Source organism: Patiria miniata, unplaced genomic scaffold (genome assembly GCF_015706575.1).
Source record: "Patiria miniata isolate m_02_andy unplaced genomic scaffold, ASM1570657v1 HiC_scaffold_20, whole genome shotgun sequence".
NCBI classification, from domain to species: domain Eukaryota; kingdom Metazoa; phylum Echinodermata; class Asteroidea; order Valvatida; family Asterinidae; genus Patiria; species Patiria miniata.
The window spans coordinates 6,801,573-6,817,254 of NW_024037059.1; the positions used below are offsets into that span (position 1 = coordinate 6,801,573).

At 41.3% G+C, this 15,682-nt stretch overlaps 2 protein-coding genes across 5 annotated transcripts; both read right to left on the reverse strand.

Annotated features, from left to right (window-relative positions):
* Window positions 1-333: 333 nt before the first annotated feature.
* Window positions 334-9,575, reverse strand: LOC119727357 (pre-mRNA 3'-end-processing factor FIP1-like). Of its 2 annotated transcripts, none has more exons than XM_038199221.1 (16): window positions 9,478-9,575; window positions 8,520-8,556; window positions 8,073-8,211; window positions 7,326-7,438; window positions 6,970-7,046; window positions 6,615-6,743; window positions 6,241-6,353; window positions 5,697-5,733; window positions 5,107-5,278; window positions 4,281-4,651; window positions 4,054-4,140; window positions 2,860-3,252; window positions 2,454-2,616; window positions 1,956-2,006; window positions 1,591-1,836; window positions 334-871 (listed from the first exon to the last, which is right to left on the reverse strand). In XM_038199221.1, exons 1-16 carry the CDS (start codon window positions 9,512-9,514, stop codon window positions 697-699), a joined length of 2,340 nt encoding a protein of 779 aa, XP_038055149.1. In that variant the 5' UTR covers window positions 9,515-9,575; the 3' UTR covers window positions 334-696. The 2 variants fall into 2 exon arrangements, with proteins under 2 accessions (XP_038055149.1, XP_038055148.1); XM_038199220.1 differs by having other exon boundaries at window positions 1,956-2,012.
* A 546-nt stretch (window positions 9,576-10,121) lies between these two features.
* Window positions 10,122-15,682, reverse strand: LOC119727358 (glucosamine-6-phosphate isomerase 2-like). 3 transcript variants are annotated; one of them, XM_038199224.1, is made up of 6 exons: window positions 15,560-15,682; window positions 14,305-14,449; window positions 13,574-13,675; window positions 12,470-12,652; window positions 12,000-12,184; window positions 10,122-11,322 (listed from the first exon to the last, which is right to left on the reverse strand). In XM_038199224.1, exons 2-6 carry the CDS (start codon window positions 14,426-14,428, stop codon window positions 11,074-11,076), a joined length of 843 nt encoding a protein of 280 aa, XP_038055152.1. In that variant the 5' UTR covers window positions 14,429-14,449; window positions 15,560-15,682; the 3' UTR covers window positions 10,122-11,073. The 3 variants fall into 3 exon arrangements, with proteins under 3 accessions (XP_038055152.1, XP_038055150.1, XP_038055151.1); XM_038199222.1 differs by having other exon boundaries at window positions 15,491-15,676; XM_038199223.1 differs by having other exon boundaries at window positions 15,525-15,675.

Here is a 15,682-nt window from a genome sequence, read left to right on the forward strand (position 1 = left end):
AGGTCAAAGCGGCAACCCGTGGTCCGAATTTTATGTGTTTGGTATCAAAAGATGCGCAAGGCTCGAGGCTAAAAAGTGGGAACAGCTTGGGTCGCAAAAATATTTTTTTCAAGGCTATCGCGGAAAAGCTGAGGCCCCCCCCCCCCACCCCCTTTAGGGTTAATGTTTTACAGGGTATAGACCGCTTGCAGACGCGTTCGATAATGGACGCGCGAAGGCGCGCGACGCCATGTTGTGGGACAAGCGTATATCTATCCATGCACATTTTGTCCCACAACATGGCGTCACGCACCTTCGCGCGTCAATTATCGATCGCGTCTGCAAGCGGTCTATTGTGGGGTACCTCGGGTAAAACCTTGCGTTGCCCCTTGTTTAATTTTGCATTCCTCTGTAACAGTTCTTGTACTAATTCAAATATACTTGACTACATACTGACGTTGTAGTACATTGTACATACACATCTGCTTGAGCGATTTGGCTTGCACATTTTGTTGTGCAAAATAAAAAAAAAAAATGCACAGATTTGAAACCAGTTTGAAACCTAGTCCAAGGCTATTGAGCCAATGACAGGCTCAATACTGAATCTGATTTCAGACTAGAACAAACAATATATTTTATGCGCATATCGAGGTTGCCCAGCTGGGTTTTTTTACACCGCATTCCCTACCGCTGTTATGACATTTGAAGTGAGGCGTTCTAATCCGATGAATATTCAGGAACCAATGAGCTGTTGCCGTCATCTTTGGTTGCATCCTCCGTTCGTTCATCATCTTTCTTCCCGTCCGAGTCCTTCTCGTCGTGGTCCCGTCGCGATCGTTTGCTGTGTCGATGTCGTGAGCTCCTGTGGGACTCTTCGCTGTCATGTCGTCGTCTGAAATCATGATAACCACAATTCCACTTTAATTACAAACTGAAGGTTTTTTTGGGTTGAAAAGCTATCGGAAGGAATTTTGTGGTAGTAAAATATGTCATTTTTGTGAGTAATTCTAAAAACCTGTTATTCTTAAAGATTCAGTCCATCATTTGTCATTAGTGCATTTTGTTCGTTTGAAGCAACAAAAGTGCTCAAAATGTAAAGAAGGGTGCTGAACAACTAACCTGATGAAGTTTCAGCTCAGCTTCAGCTGTATATTTCGAGAAAAACAGCATTCTAGGATCTCGATTTCAAATCAAAATTTGCTGAATCAGCTTTTGAATTGGGCCTGAATTCAGCATCGGAGACACGTTCTCACTGAGCCGATTGCAGCTACGCGATGTCGCGCACTGATCCGACGAATTATAGCAACCGCGCACGTGTACGTGCCAAATAAAACAACAAACTACTAACGGAAATTTACACCGGTGCGTCTTAGGACGCACCATTGGAAAGGCCTTCTTTCGTTGATTTCTTCAAAATGACAGCTTGCCAGAAAGAATAATTTCACAGGGAGTTTAGTCCCCTTACTATCTTACTATTCTTTACCAAGTATGTTTTTTTCCAACAACAATTACGTCAGTTACTTTTTGGATAGCTGCAAATGATGAACTGTAGCTTTACATTCTTTCTGAGCAATGTCCAGATGTGTGATTATCAGCATATTTTGTCCTGACCTTCGTGATTCCTTGCCATCCCGGCTGTCTCGTCCCCTGTCCCGCTCCCGCTCCCGTTCCTTCTCCCGGTCCCGGTGCCTCCGGTCCCTGTCTCGGTCTCTCTCGCGGTCTCTGTCCCGGTCTCTGTCACGGTGTCTGTCTCTGTCTCGGTCTCTGTCCCTGGTGTGTGACCTGTCCCGCTCATGGTCACGATCCCGGGACCGGTCCCGATCTGACCGACTTCGCTCTGGAGATTTCCTGTCATAACTGCGAAAGGGGAAAATGTGACAAATAAATCAAACAACAACGAACACATAATCAATTAAACAGAAGTGACTTCAGAAAATACGTCCTTCCATATATGACTGTATTTACATAATACTTACTCTTCGCGACGGTAACTCCGCACTTCTTTGTGACGATAATCATCCTCATCGCTACTCCTTCAAACAAATCAAGAAACAATCTCAGTGCAAGAGCAACTTTGAATGGAGAAGTAGGTCAGGTGTCAAAGGGAAAATATGGTCAACAACGAAGCTCTGGGCTAGTAAGTATTTGAAACCAAACTTGGCGGTTCTTGAAGAAGAAAAAACACGTATCAGGTGTCATTTCTGAAACCTTGGCTTGACTCCAGGTTTAACTTAAGGCTCCAGCTTCCAGACTTCCCTAACTTTCAAAATTTCAGCACAATATGCATCCCTTTGCTGGTAAGCGAATACTTTGCGGTTGGTTGGAACAACGACGGCTGCCAATGGATCTGAGGCCGAGAGATGGAGATGAAGTTAAAGCCAAAGCAAATAACACCAAGGTTTCAAAAATGCTAAGCCTGCGCGATTAGTGATTAAACTCATATATTTGATTATTGATAGAACCTGCCAACTTACGTGCTGATATCGCTCTCACTAGTGGGACTCGGTGCCCTGAAGAAGGGCGTGGACCCAACACCCGGCCCCCTGTCCCACATATCAGTGGGTGAGGGGCCCTGCCCAGGGGGAGGGGGCCCTGTGTTGAATTGGGGATTGAATGACTGGCTCTGGGTCGGGGACTCTGCAAAACGACAAACACATTCATGGCATCAAACCCTGAAGCTTAGCATCGTGAATTAAAACATTTATCAATCAACATGCATTTCATCTATGGTAATTTTCCTTGTTGCTTGTTTGATGCAATTTCTTTCACACATTTTAATTGAATATTTCAATTTATGTTGAACAGGAAAACCTACAACTTATGCTAAACTGCACATGTAAATATTAAGATTTGAGGAACAGATGTACGCCTTGTTCTTACCGTTATAAAATGGCGGCCTGTCACTGAAGTTGGGCGGCGGTCTCCTGGTGTCCATACCCTGAGATCCTGGCCCGGGGCCCTGCATCGGCCCAGGGCCTCCCATCTGTGCAGGGGGTGGTAGGGAACCAGCCATGGAATGTGGAGGCATGCCGCCTTGCTGGGGTGGGGGCATTCCACCCTGGGGGTGAGGGAAGTTCCCCCCTTGGGGTGGGGGCATGTTCATGTTGGGCGGGGGCATGTTCATGTTAGGCGGGCCACCAGGGCGTGGGCCGCCAGGGCGCGGGCCGCCAGGGCGGGGACCGTTCTGGCCGAGTCCGCCAGGGGGCATGGGGCCCCCAGGACCCGGTGGCGGACCCCTGGGACCAGGGAAATTTTGTCTGGGAGGGGGACCATCTGAAAAAGAAAGCACAGTTTCAGAACTTCTGGTACTGAAACAAATCAAACAGGAACCCCTTCAATTAAATAAGAGTTTTAAGTTTTGTTCGAGTGCAATGTTTTTTGGCATTTTTAGTATAGATTGAACAAATAAAGTTGTACAAACAAAACTTGACTGGAGTGGGATCTGAATAAGCACCCTTGGAACACCAATATTGACGGGACAATTCTTGAATCTTTCAGGTTTTCAACTGGGGTAAAAATAGTGCATTCACCCCACTGAAACAAAACTGGGACGTACACTACATTCTCCAATCTGGTTTCCTCAAATTAGATGTGGAATGTTGGCAGATGTAGGGTACTTGAAGAATACACATGTAGGTTTTACACTGAATTTTTTTAAAAAGATGTCAGCAATGGATTCGCTCTTTTCACACTCCGCCGTTTGGGCATGCAGAGCCTCGATCTGGCAACTTCACACAATAAAAATAGCCGGCCGGTTCAGTGATCTGAACCCCGACACGGGAATCACGGAATCGGCTATATTTATTGTGTAAAGTTGCCAGATGGAGGCTCTGCATGCCCATGGCGGAAGTGTGAAAAGAGCGAATAGCCTTACAATTCAATTCTGAGCCGATATTTCTGCTTTTCAATTGAAGCAAAAGTCATCCAGGCACTTTCCACATCAATTGACATATTTACACAAAAGCTTCCAGTGTAGTTTCCAACTTGGCATTGTAGGATTGCTACTATTCATCTGTAAGAAGTTCTGTACTTTTGAAATAATGCTGGGATTATTAAAAGGAAATGATGACTTACTGAAGCGTTGAGGAGGAGGTCCATAGTTTTGCGGGGGTGGACCTGACATATTGGGATGAGGCATGTTCATCCTGGGTGGTGGAGGGCCTGAAACAGGGGGAACAGAAACAAAATATATATTAAGTTGTTTTAAAAATAATGTGCCCGTAATGTTTTCACACTTTTCAGTGTTACATGCCTGAACAAAAGTGTTAGGAAGAAATAAGGAATACAACATTTGGACTAACCTGAGTGAGGTGGCGGCATCCTTCCATGCGGGGGTGGACCTCCCATCCTTGGGGGTCCCCCCATGGGTCCTCCCATGGGCCCAGGACCCCTGGGTGGTCCCCCGGGACCCCTGGGTGGTCCCCCGGGCCCCATGGGGGGCCCACGGGGCGGACCCCCAGGCCTCTGAAGTGGGGGTCCCCCAGGTCTTTGCATCGGGGGTGGTGGACCCCCGCCGGGCCTGGGGCCCATGTTACCCCCCGGGGGTCGCATGGGGGTGGGACCCCTCATGTTGGGCGGTGGGCCCTGCATGTTGGGAGGGCCATAGTTGGTGCTGGGTGGGGGCTGGTTTGGGCTTGAAGGTGGTGGCGGTCCCGATGTATTAGGCTTGCTACTATTTGTTTTTAAAGAGAAAGAGGAAAGATACAGCGATTACAGAATTAACATCTTTTCACAAATTATACCCTCAAGCACGGCAAGCTCATTGGTTGAGTGGTAAGACATCTGCACTCATAAGCAGGAGGTCATGGGTTCGAGTCCCACCCAAGTAAGCTTGGAATTTTTTCTCTTTAAGCTCTCAGACAATATCAAGTATACAGTGCTTATGAAAATACATTGACCAAGGGCAAAACACTATATCTGAACATATGTTTTTAAATTTATTATCATCTTTCTCATTGCTTATGTACCATATTGAAAATATCACAAATATAAAAAATGTCAAATTTTACAGGCAGCTATATGGAAAAATAGATACATCTTCAACTCATATGCATATTGAATGTCAGTCAGTCTATTTATTTATTTTCTTTAATAAATAAAGGTAATTTATAACTTCTCTGAACTTACAAGTTGTTGGTCATTTTAGCGTCACTTCCAACGACCTGGATACTGTGCATTGACTGCGGATCGCCCTCATTGGGTCTCCGTCTGGTAGCTGTTGAGCCGATCACGTTAATGGGGCTTGGGAACTCACTGCGGGAAGTCTGCCGTGTTGGGCTGGGCTTTACATCTGGTTTAGCTGTTGGTCCGGAAAAAAAATATGAATGTAATAAAAATGCTGATTTAAAAATATGAATGTAATAAAAATGCTGATTTAAGAATAAAGGGGGTTGAACAAAGTGAGCACAATCTTAAAAGTAGGATTAGTGTGTTATACCCATGTACGATTGGTTATCCAAAGTCTTTAATGTTAGTTAAGTCTTTTTTGCAGGTGTTCCTCTAGACTGAAGTATACAGCAAATGCAACTGACACAAGATCGTGTCAAAAGTGAACTTATCTGTTCTCAAGTTTATGCATCTCTCAAGAAGAAAATCCACATGAGTGTCTAAACATGAGAGAATAAGGGAATTACTTAATGAAATTTTAGGGGAAAAAATACAGAGAGGAGGTGCATTTGAAAAGGAACAAGTGTTCAAAATGATAAATGATTACTCACCTGATGAACTTTGGCTGTCTTTGGAGTTAACAGAGTCCTACAACAGAAAAACAATCATATTCACATAAACAAAAGGACTAATAAAACTAGTATACAACTGTAGTCTATTTTTTTGTCTTTGTGGTCTGGTGGATCTCACCCAATTTTGAGACAGAGGCCAGAAATATCTGTGAGTCAACATCAACCCAATTCCTCCCAGTTCCAAATTGTTTAAGAGGTTTTGGGGGAATTGGAAGGAAGGCCGATATTACTTTACACAGGGCCGAATTTCCTTTGGAAAGTTGACGTCGAAAGAATGAACCATTGGACGCTCACCAATAAAAATATCTCTTAGTTCAAGTTACATTATTCTGCTTAAAGCTGACAACCTCATGGCAATAACGCTGCAATTCTCTTAACTCTTTACTCCCTGTAGCGCCCAAAACCACCTGAGCACTCAATGGTTTTATTGATTCTTCAGTCAATAAACACAATGTAGTACAATGTAGTACAGGTGCTAATGGGTTAAAAAAAAATACTGGAAAAAAATTGAAAAATGTCTCACATGTACGTAGCTCTTCCCACCAACTTCAGCTCGGAAGTTGTGCTGTTTATTGCAATAGTTCTTCCACGTCTCCTCATTAAAGTTGTAATTGAAATAGTCGGTCAAATCAGCACCTGACGGTTTCAATGATGAATAGTAAACAATTTACCAAATCAGTGCCCTCCATAACGATAAAAAATACTTAAAAGCTATACATAGCATTATTCAGAAACAAATTTGTTGTGCAAATTCTATGCATGGCCTATGTTATGCACTGTTTCATAAAATCAGCTGAGGGTTTAATATGTAACATACTGATTGCCTGTGCGTAAACATTGGGCATTTTCTTAGGGCAAATATTGAAGGGTCTGGTAGGGTAAGGGTTAATATGTTACCTGGTTTCCTCCATGGCTTGTCCAAGACAGAGTCCAGATCAAAGGAGTACACCCCTACTCCGTTAATGGTACCTTCCACCTCCATGTCCACTCCCTTGGCTGGAACCTTAGGAACTGTTGGTACTGGTGCTGTATTAAAGCAAACAAAAGGGAAAACAAGCCAATTGAGATTCTGCACTGGAACTTATTCAGTGACTTCCTACATCTACAGAGTTCAATAGCGATTACTCATTCAGGTTTCTGTGGATTTGGCAGGATAAGAAAGACTGGTAATATGAATGAAACAATGGCCGTGGCAAAAGACAGCTTCTATTAGATGTGCCAAAGAGCAATCACTGAAACATGAGTACTATACCTTGAGGAGCTGTAGCTGACGTCTTGTGATATGTAGAGGTCTTGCTAAGACTGTGTGTAGGCTGGCCTCCATATGAGCTGAAAAACAGTAAATTAAACATCAATAAAACTTGATTTAAGTAACGAACTCATTTGAGCCCTGGCTAAAGTTGCAAGAGCCTACCTCTTTTATTCTGACTTGGAATGCTTAATGAAAGAAAGTCTGTAGATCGAAAGTTGGGATTTTTATCAAGATGAACACCAAACGGGAATGGGAAAAATGAACACAAAACGGCAATTGTCACTACATGCACGACTTATCTCCAATGTCAATCCAGTCATTATGAGCAAGGCAACAATGTACTCTCCAAGACTCACCCATAGGCTGGGGCTGCCTTGATGTCACCGATTGTGACTTGCACATCATCATCATCTTCATCGCTGTCTTCATCACTATCATGTTCTTCAGCCCGCCCCACATCATCATCCTCCTAAAATATAAAGACAAATCTCATGAAATCAAAAACTAGTGGATCGCATTGAGGTGGGGACCAGAATTAATTAAAAATACAAACAACAAACAGCAATTTCCATAAAAACACTCCCTCATTAATCACCCTACCCCTGCCAAATCGAACAATATCCATTCATAGGCAAAATCTATTATTCAATAGCTCTTGAAGCGTGAAGCCTGCTGAAACCAACAGGACCCAGCACCAAGGAAAAACCTCCAATCTTTTGCCCATAGTTCAGGTCAACAAAATCCAAAAGAAAAGTTTACGGACAGATCTTGATGGATTTAGCAGAGTTTCAATTCAGGATGCCGGGGCCTCGTAGGCGAGCAGTTAGAGCGTGGAGCTTTGGAGTGGAAGGTTGGCGGTTCGAATCCCATTCGGACCAAAAACTGGAAACTCTCTCTGACGACCCAACAGTAAAATGGGTACCTGATTCGTTCAGGGAAGGTAAAACGGCGAGAGGAGAGGACTGGGCCCCGCTACTCATATGCCGCGCCCAAGACACAGTGGACCTCTAACATCCCACTGCCCCTACAGCCAGTAATGGCTATGGGACCTTTACTTTTTTTTTTTTACCAATTCAGGATATATTTTTGTCCAAGTGATTTACCATTTCTCCTTCCTCCCTATCCTCCACTCCAGGCGGTCCATCATCGGATACAACTGGAGGTAGGACATCTGGCTCTGGAGTCTGACTGACAAACGGCTCAGCCTCGGCAGACAAGGCACTCCCAGAAACTTCATTCTCACTGACAGGATGAACAACAAATATTAATGAATTGTGAAATTTATCATCTATAATTGGATACGTAAATATCCTAATCATGACTTGTTTACTGCACTGTGCTTGGCTTGGGTAGAAATGGAAAGATTGTTACCATGAAAGCCTGGTTTGTTTGGGTTTGCATGGTGAGTGTGAAAAAGAAGGAACAAATGACACAGTTTTAAATGACACAGTGTTTGATCAGTAATTTGTGTAAGATATCACATGTAAAAGTCTCCTCTGGGATTTCGAACAATGTTGGTGTTGATTTTAAGTTGGATAGGCCCTACTTACACTTCTGCTGGAGGCTCTGCAGTATCCTCCTCTGTGTCTGCAGGATCAAACGGAAAATTGCAAACAAATCAGTAGCTACTAGTTTGAATACTGAAGCTTGCCCAAACTTTTCTCTAAATGTACTTTTTCAATTCTAATTTTTATTTGAAAATTTCTTTAAATTAAAACGATGAATAAATTTGACAGCTGCATTTTTAAGAATATTGAGCAAAATTGATATAAACTCCACCAACGTGACCAAATGTATCAGTTAAAAACATTTCATTTCACATAATATGACACTTTGACAGATAAAAAAAAGTTGGTGTTTTTTATCTTCAAAAATTACCTTTTCAACCCAAAGCAGACTTCTCTCAATTTTAAATCTAATGACACCTTTTTTGTAATTTTGAAAAGTTTCTTGGGATAGAAATTACGATTTTCCCACGCGGTTTACGGTTGGTGCAGTGCGATTCAGTGCTCCCTGCACGTTCACGGTACATCGCGGTGATCACCATCTTTATTTTCGTGTTGCTTTTTGAGGTCGTCATCATTCTTTTATTTTTAACCCAAAATTTCCCTAAAAAATTCCAAAATTTCCTCTTAATTTCAATTAAATAATAGCCTAGGCCTACCTGCATATTCTTAATGTTCCCAACTAGTTTGGTAACAGGTAAGTCAAATATATCTAAAGTGGATTTTGTTCTCTTTTAAACCGGGCCCGTAACTACATGATCGCCCGCCCAGTCATTGACGGGATTGATGTCGGAATTACACGCCTGTACCATTTACCCGGTATGCAGCAACGCAAGTAATCACGCGTGCACGCTCACCAACGTTTTGCCTAATTATTTCCGATCAACAGGCTCCCATTTTCACATGGAGCTTCACACAAATAAATACAATAATCACAATATCATGTCCATCATATTACAACAAAATAAAAGTACAAGATGAGAAAGCTAGAGCCAAATCTTACCTCCATACAACCATTGTTCTTCGTCTTCTTCGGCCATTTTTTTCACCGGTATGATTGAGGGGAACTATGGGTAATTTTAGAGGAGCGCGCAATCCAAAATTTGACATTTAAAGGGGCACACTTCATGTTTCAGTCGCCGCGAGAGGGCGATATTATGAGAGATACAAAAAGTTATTTTCATTTTCCTCAGGATACCTTGCCTGCTATTGTTCAATGATAGAAATATCTTGCTGGATCTATGTGCATTGACAGTTAAAAAGATTAGGGCCTACTATTTACATGTATTGGGATTATGTAAAATAAAGGGCTATTCCGGGGTTGGGGATAACTAAAAGTAAGGATTTTATAACAGCTTTCTTTTCAAATTTAAAACTGAAGTTTCTGTTCACTCTCCCCACAGCCCCCCTTTTTTGTTTAAATTTTGGCAACAATCTGTATATATATCTGTATAGTTTTTATTTCCTTCTTTAAAAATCTAAGGATAAAGTAAAGGTATTACATTTACTGACATTAATATTTAACAAAAATTAAATTTTAGCCTATCTGTTGAAAAAAGTCTTCAACTTATTTAAATGCAAAGTCAAATTTGGTAAAATTGTGTTTCAAACGATGACGTTTTAAAAAAAATTGCAGAAAAGAGCAGATATGTTATATGCATTTCTTTCTTTTATTTCTTATATTCATGGTTACAAGCACTTGGAAGATTATGTGACAAAAGTACTGATGATCAAGCAATAAATGTCTTTATGATAAATACTGTTCCTTTTCAGGCTCCACCATTTTCTGGGCACTGATACTTAACGTCAATCATCTATAACAATGGCAATTTGAAAAGTACACATTCATTTGCAAAAACAGTTACACCCACCTTGTCGAATGATTAGGCCACAATGTTTGATAAAAAGGTCATGATTAGTAAAAATGTTAACATACCACATGTACAATGCAAGTCACAATTTAACAGGATGGCTTTAGCTTTAAGTATGGCTTTATGGCAAGTGCAATGACATCTTGTAGGTAGACAACTGGCAGAACTGAATTCCACAATTAGGAGACAATCTACACACATTACGAGTCACAATGAGAAAGGTCGATGGAATTTCAAAGAAAAATGTACCTGTTTATCTCAAAATTATTATGAATCTTCATCCATAAACCATTCACAGAATCATAAAGTAAAAGGTTTTGACTTGAAGGGATATACAAAATAAACACCTACTTAAGTGAATGACAATAATTGCATACAACTTTCAAAATAATTTTCTATCATATAAACAAATTTTCAATCTTGTAGATGAAAATGCTCTGTAATTTCAGATCAAATACAAAACCCTTCCCCGATGTGCAAAACGGACGGCTGTATGAGCACACACTGCCTTATATTTAACTACGATCTATTTTGTCAATACCGTATTTAGTTTTACAATGGAAGTAATGGCAAGTAATGCTGTGGTTTGAAGCTATTATAGAAATACTTTCATATCCTCTTGATATTTTTAGCCATTTTCCTTCTAGTTTTCAAAAGGCTTCCAATGGGCCTTTCTCTTTAACAAAGCTACTTTATTTGGAAAAATTTCCTAGAAATTGAAGCCTCTCTCATTTAAGTTTTTGTCTCTTTGCCGACTGTTCATGGGAAGACTGGACAAGTTTGTCGTGGACTTCCATGAGCCCCTTGAAATATTTGACAGTCTTGACTCTCAGTTCCAACGTGGCGTCTTCATCGCAGATGAAGATGGCCTTGGGATGCTGCTGGAAGGCCGAGACGGTCCACATGTGGCTGACGCCTTCCTCCACTGCCTTGTATAAGGCAAAGGCCTTGTGGGCACCAGTGATGATTATCATGACCTGATAGGACGAAAAGAAAGAATACCAACTGGGTTGACTGGTTCAAGTCATTTCTAACATTTCAATTGCAATACAAAAGTTTGGACGTTTACAACCACCAAAAATCACAATGCTCATCCTGAGCAAGGTTGTTGAATTTAATTGTTTGAGTACAAAATCAGTTGCTTTACATATATGGAATTAGAACAATGCGCTATGACGTGTGAGTTGATACATCCACTCATTGTCTCCAATCGGCGCCATTTTGACCTTTGGCTCACCACATGCAAAAAGTTAAACAAAAAAATCTGACTTAACTCAAATTAGTCTGATTTTTTATATTCTATTTTATTTTTGAATCATGGATTTTAACAACACTAATCTGGCCACAGATTTAAATATATTTAAATTTTCCCCTGGATTGGATGCAAGTCTATCACAGGTTACTTCCCAGCTAATATCTGTAACCATCTATACTCCGGGGTTGAGAAAGGCAATCAAGTTGGGGTAAAGTGGTGTGCCCAAGGACACAACAGATGGATTAAACCTATAACTCTGATCATTAGTCACAAACTCCTAACTCTCCCATACAAAGTACTCTCATTTTGAGAGATCTCAGTTGAATCTCTATAATCCGTCAAATCATACGTTGCCATCCCTAATCCTGTGAAAATAAACATGCGCAAGACCCTCCTCACCTCTCTTGCGTCCATGACCGTACCGACACCCACAGTCAGCGCACTAGTCGGCACTTTGGAGATGTCTCCGTCGAAGAACCTCGCATTGGCAATGATGGTGTCGTGCGCTAAGGACTTGATTCGTGTCCTAGACACCAGACTAGAGCCGGGCTCGTTGAAGGCTATATGACCGTCGGGACCGATACCTGATGGTAACAAAAAAGTAAAATGGATGATGAAACACTGACACCACTAGTTTGAGCAGGAAATAACTCCCATTTCATTCAACAATCCAATTATATACATATTTGAAGACAATGAGATTAAATCAATTATCCCAATGAGTAAACCTACAAGAGCAATCCTTGAAATTCCCATTTTTACAAGAAGATTTCAACTACAATTTGAATTTTAGAGATGGTTTTAATTTTTTTTGGTAAATTGCGCACAACCTGTGAAAGAAAAATCAAACTAACTATTCTAAAATTTACCTCCTATAAATAATTCGACTCCACCAGCCTGTTTGATCTCCTCTTCATATCTTTCGCACTCTTTGTCCAAGTCTTCAGCATTTCCGTCCAGAATGTGTGCATTCTCAGGCAAGATGTCGATGTGCTTGAAGAACTTATTCCACATGAAGGAATGGTAGCTCTCTGGGTGGTCTCGGGGTAGGCCTGTCATTTACGTGCATAATCAGAGAAATGAAAAATGTTCACAATTTTTTTCATTTTTCATTAATCCAAACTTCTAAGACATTTTGTGAAGAAGGCTTCCCGAGTCTTTAAAATTCAACACTGTGCATTTCGAAATGACGAATTTAAAAAACAAAACAACCAAATTGAGGTTTTTTTTTTTTGTTCATAGGGACTCTCCCCCCCCCCCCCCCTATTTGACAATATGTGGTCCTGAAACCAGGTACAATATTTTGACAGACTTTGGGAAGAAAACAAGCCAACTGAATATTGTCATGGAATCATGTGTTTCTGTTTAAGTGCAATTAAACTACCATATCATCAATACTGTATGAATTCAGGTGAATGAATTACAGCATGACTTCCTGCACATGTGACAGGCAGTATGATCTGGCATATATTCAACGTATTCAACCATTTCTTTCTCAACTTGTAAACCCACTCCCAAATATGGGAAAACAAATATTTGAATGGGCAATTTCTACAGTTATTGGGCATTTTATGCACCAGGCGGCTGTCACAGTGGAACCAAAAAAGGCAGCCTAGTTTTTGCATGCACTTAGTCTACACAATGGGCTACATCTAATCCATTCATTGACGTTTCAGGGTAATCCTATACGATAGCACTGCTGGCTCTCTTCACTAGCCTCCAACAGTCTACGTCACATGAATGTAAGGTCGTGTCCAAATAACTTGGCTACGGGTTGAAATTGTACACGAGTCTATGTGAAGTGGCTGCAGCCGCTATGATAGACTTGTGTGTAACTTCAAGCCACAGCCGAGTAATTCAGACATAGCCTGAGTTAGTCAGCCAGTGAGATAGGCACAGTATAAATATGACACTAGGCTGGCCCTCTGGGACCAGCAAAACAGGCCAGATTTAAATGTCATAGCGTAACATACCTACATACTCATCCATATTGAATGTCTTGACATACTGAAAGGACAGGCCTCCCTCCTTGTGGAACTCTATCAGCTTTCTGTACATACCCTCTGGGGTGCCTCCTGTGATGAAACAAAAATGACAAATGTACATTTTAGACCTGTCAAATTCAGTCCAGATTACATATATCTTGGATGGACTGACACAGCTGGTTCAAAACACACCAGTGTCAAGCCCTAAACACACACTCTAACCAGTCAACACAACTTGACTGATTTTTCATTCTGATATTTACAGCAGTGTTGCAGGCGAGGTGTACTTGGGAAGGATAATAAGTCATCACAAGTCCATCACAAGTCATTCAATCCCAAGTCAACTCATGAGCTATTCCAGTGCACTTTGACAAAGGCATTCTTCTGTTCATCCCCTGTTCCTTGTGACTGGACTTTGTTAATTGACTTGCGATGTAAGTTTTGTGATCCACCATAACACTGGTTTGCAGATTGGGTCAAGCTTGAGGAAGTGCCAGACTTGTAATCGAGTCAATCACAAGTCATGTCTTAGGTCAATGCACAAGTCAGGTCACAAATTTATCCCAATGACAAAGGCATGTCTATGTCACAGCTCACTTGACCAGAGTGCGACTTGGTCTTGAGACTGCATGCCTTGTGACTGACTTGTGATGACTTGTGATGACTTGTGACCAACACGATTACAACTCTGAGTCTGAGGTGTGTTGTTTTACACCAACCTGTTGGAAGCCCCAGTGTGAAGTACTTGTCAGGTCCAGGGTTGAACTCCAGGATACGATTGCGTACATACTTGGCTGCCCAATGACTGGCCTCGTCATAGTCATCCAGTATCACAAGCCTCATATTGCACAATATACTTAAAATCTATCAAAAATAAAACAGATGAATATTGGAGTTTATAAGTTGAGTCAATGCAAAGCAGCTGTAACAAACCATAATTAATAGCTCAATGAACAAACTAACCGCCCCCCCAAAAAAACCCATACATTAATTTGGGACGAAGGGAGCTGTAAGTTTTCTGACTATTTTGCTGGTTTTTTTTTCTCAAAATGTCCGCTGTTTGGGAACAATATAAGGGGTCTTGTGGAATGTCATGAATGTGTGGATCTATCCAGGGTTACTGTTAGCCCCATAAATGTGGCCTATTTACTGGACTGCCTCCGTAAACATAGGCCACACATCCACATGTACAAAAATCGTGTCGACTTTGCCAAATTTTGATTTTCACATTTAGGCTTAGTTTGTAGGTTTTTTTTGCTTTAGAAGCATACTCACCCTCTCTAAAGGCTAATCAGAAAGTGCTGCCTTTTTCAGATGTATATTTTTCGTGAAATTTCCAGATTCATTTTTACACACGTTTGCGTATCAAAATTTCAACATGAATTTCACAAAAATTAGACATCTGAAAAAGGCAGCACTTTCTGATTAGCCTTTATAGAGGGTGAGTATGCTTCTAAAGCAAAAAAACCCTACAAACTAAGCCTAAATGTGAAAATCAAAATTTGGCAAAGTCGACACGATTTTTGTACATGTGGATGTGTGGCCTATGTTTACGGAGGCAGTCCAGTAAATAGGCCACATTTATGGGGCTAGGTTACTGTCTGTCTTTCTCATTTGTATTCTCTTTATAAGTTTTTTGGGGGCCTTTTGTCCTCGCAAGGGCATGCACAAAATGCATACCGTCATGTCGACCGTGTACCTGTCACCAAAGTATGCCAAATCGGTGGAGCGTTTGTACGGTTTGTAGTTCAACGATCCACTCAGTAGAGCTAGACAGAGAGTAACAGTAACTCCAGCTCTAATGCCTATCGCATTAGAGCTGGAGTTACTAAAGCTAGCCCAACTAGGCCTACACGATCGCCTTCATAATAATAATAAATATTATTTAAATTTAATAGAACATACGTCTTCTCAGTCTTTTGCAATTGCAGCCTTTTACCTCAAGCTGAAGTTACCCGATGAAGAAATTATTACCGTTGTCTTGTCCAATATGTTACGAAAAGAAGTTCTCTACTACAGTCTTATCTTTGTATTCTACACGCCCATGTAGTAGTAAGGTACTAGACGCGATATATACGCGTCATCAAGCTGTGTAAT

Bases quoted from the DNA above. Each gene is read 5' to 3' on its own strand.
- LOC119727358 (XM_038199224.1), bottom strand. From the start codon at position 14,428: ATGAGGCTTGTGATACTGGATGACTATGACGAGGCCAGTCATTGGGCA. The intron at 12,653-13,573 runs GTATGTTACGCT...CGTAAATGACAG, and splicing joins CAATATGGATGAGTATGTAG to GCCTACCCCGAGACCACCCA. The intron at 11,323-11,999 runs GTGAGGAGGGTC...TCGTCCTATCAG, and splicing joins CGGTCATGGACGCAAGAGAG to GTCATGATAATCATCACTGG.
- LOC119727357 (XM_038199220.1), bottom strand. From the start codon at position 9,514: ATGGCCGAAGAAGACGAAGAACAATGGTTGTATGGAG. The intron at 7,439-8,072 runs GTAAATCACTTG...TTTATATTTTAG, and splicing joins ATAGGGAGGAAGGAGAAATG to GAGGATGATGATGTGGGGCG. The intron at 4,141-4,280 runs GTTAGTCCAAAT...CCCCTGTTTCAG, and splicing joins GATGCCGCCACCTCACTCAG to GCCCTCCACCACCCAGGATG.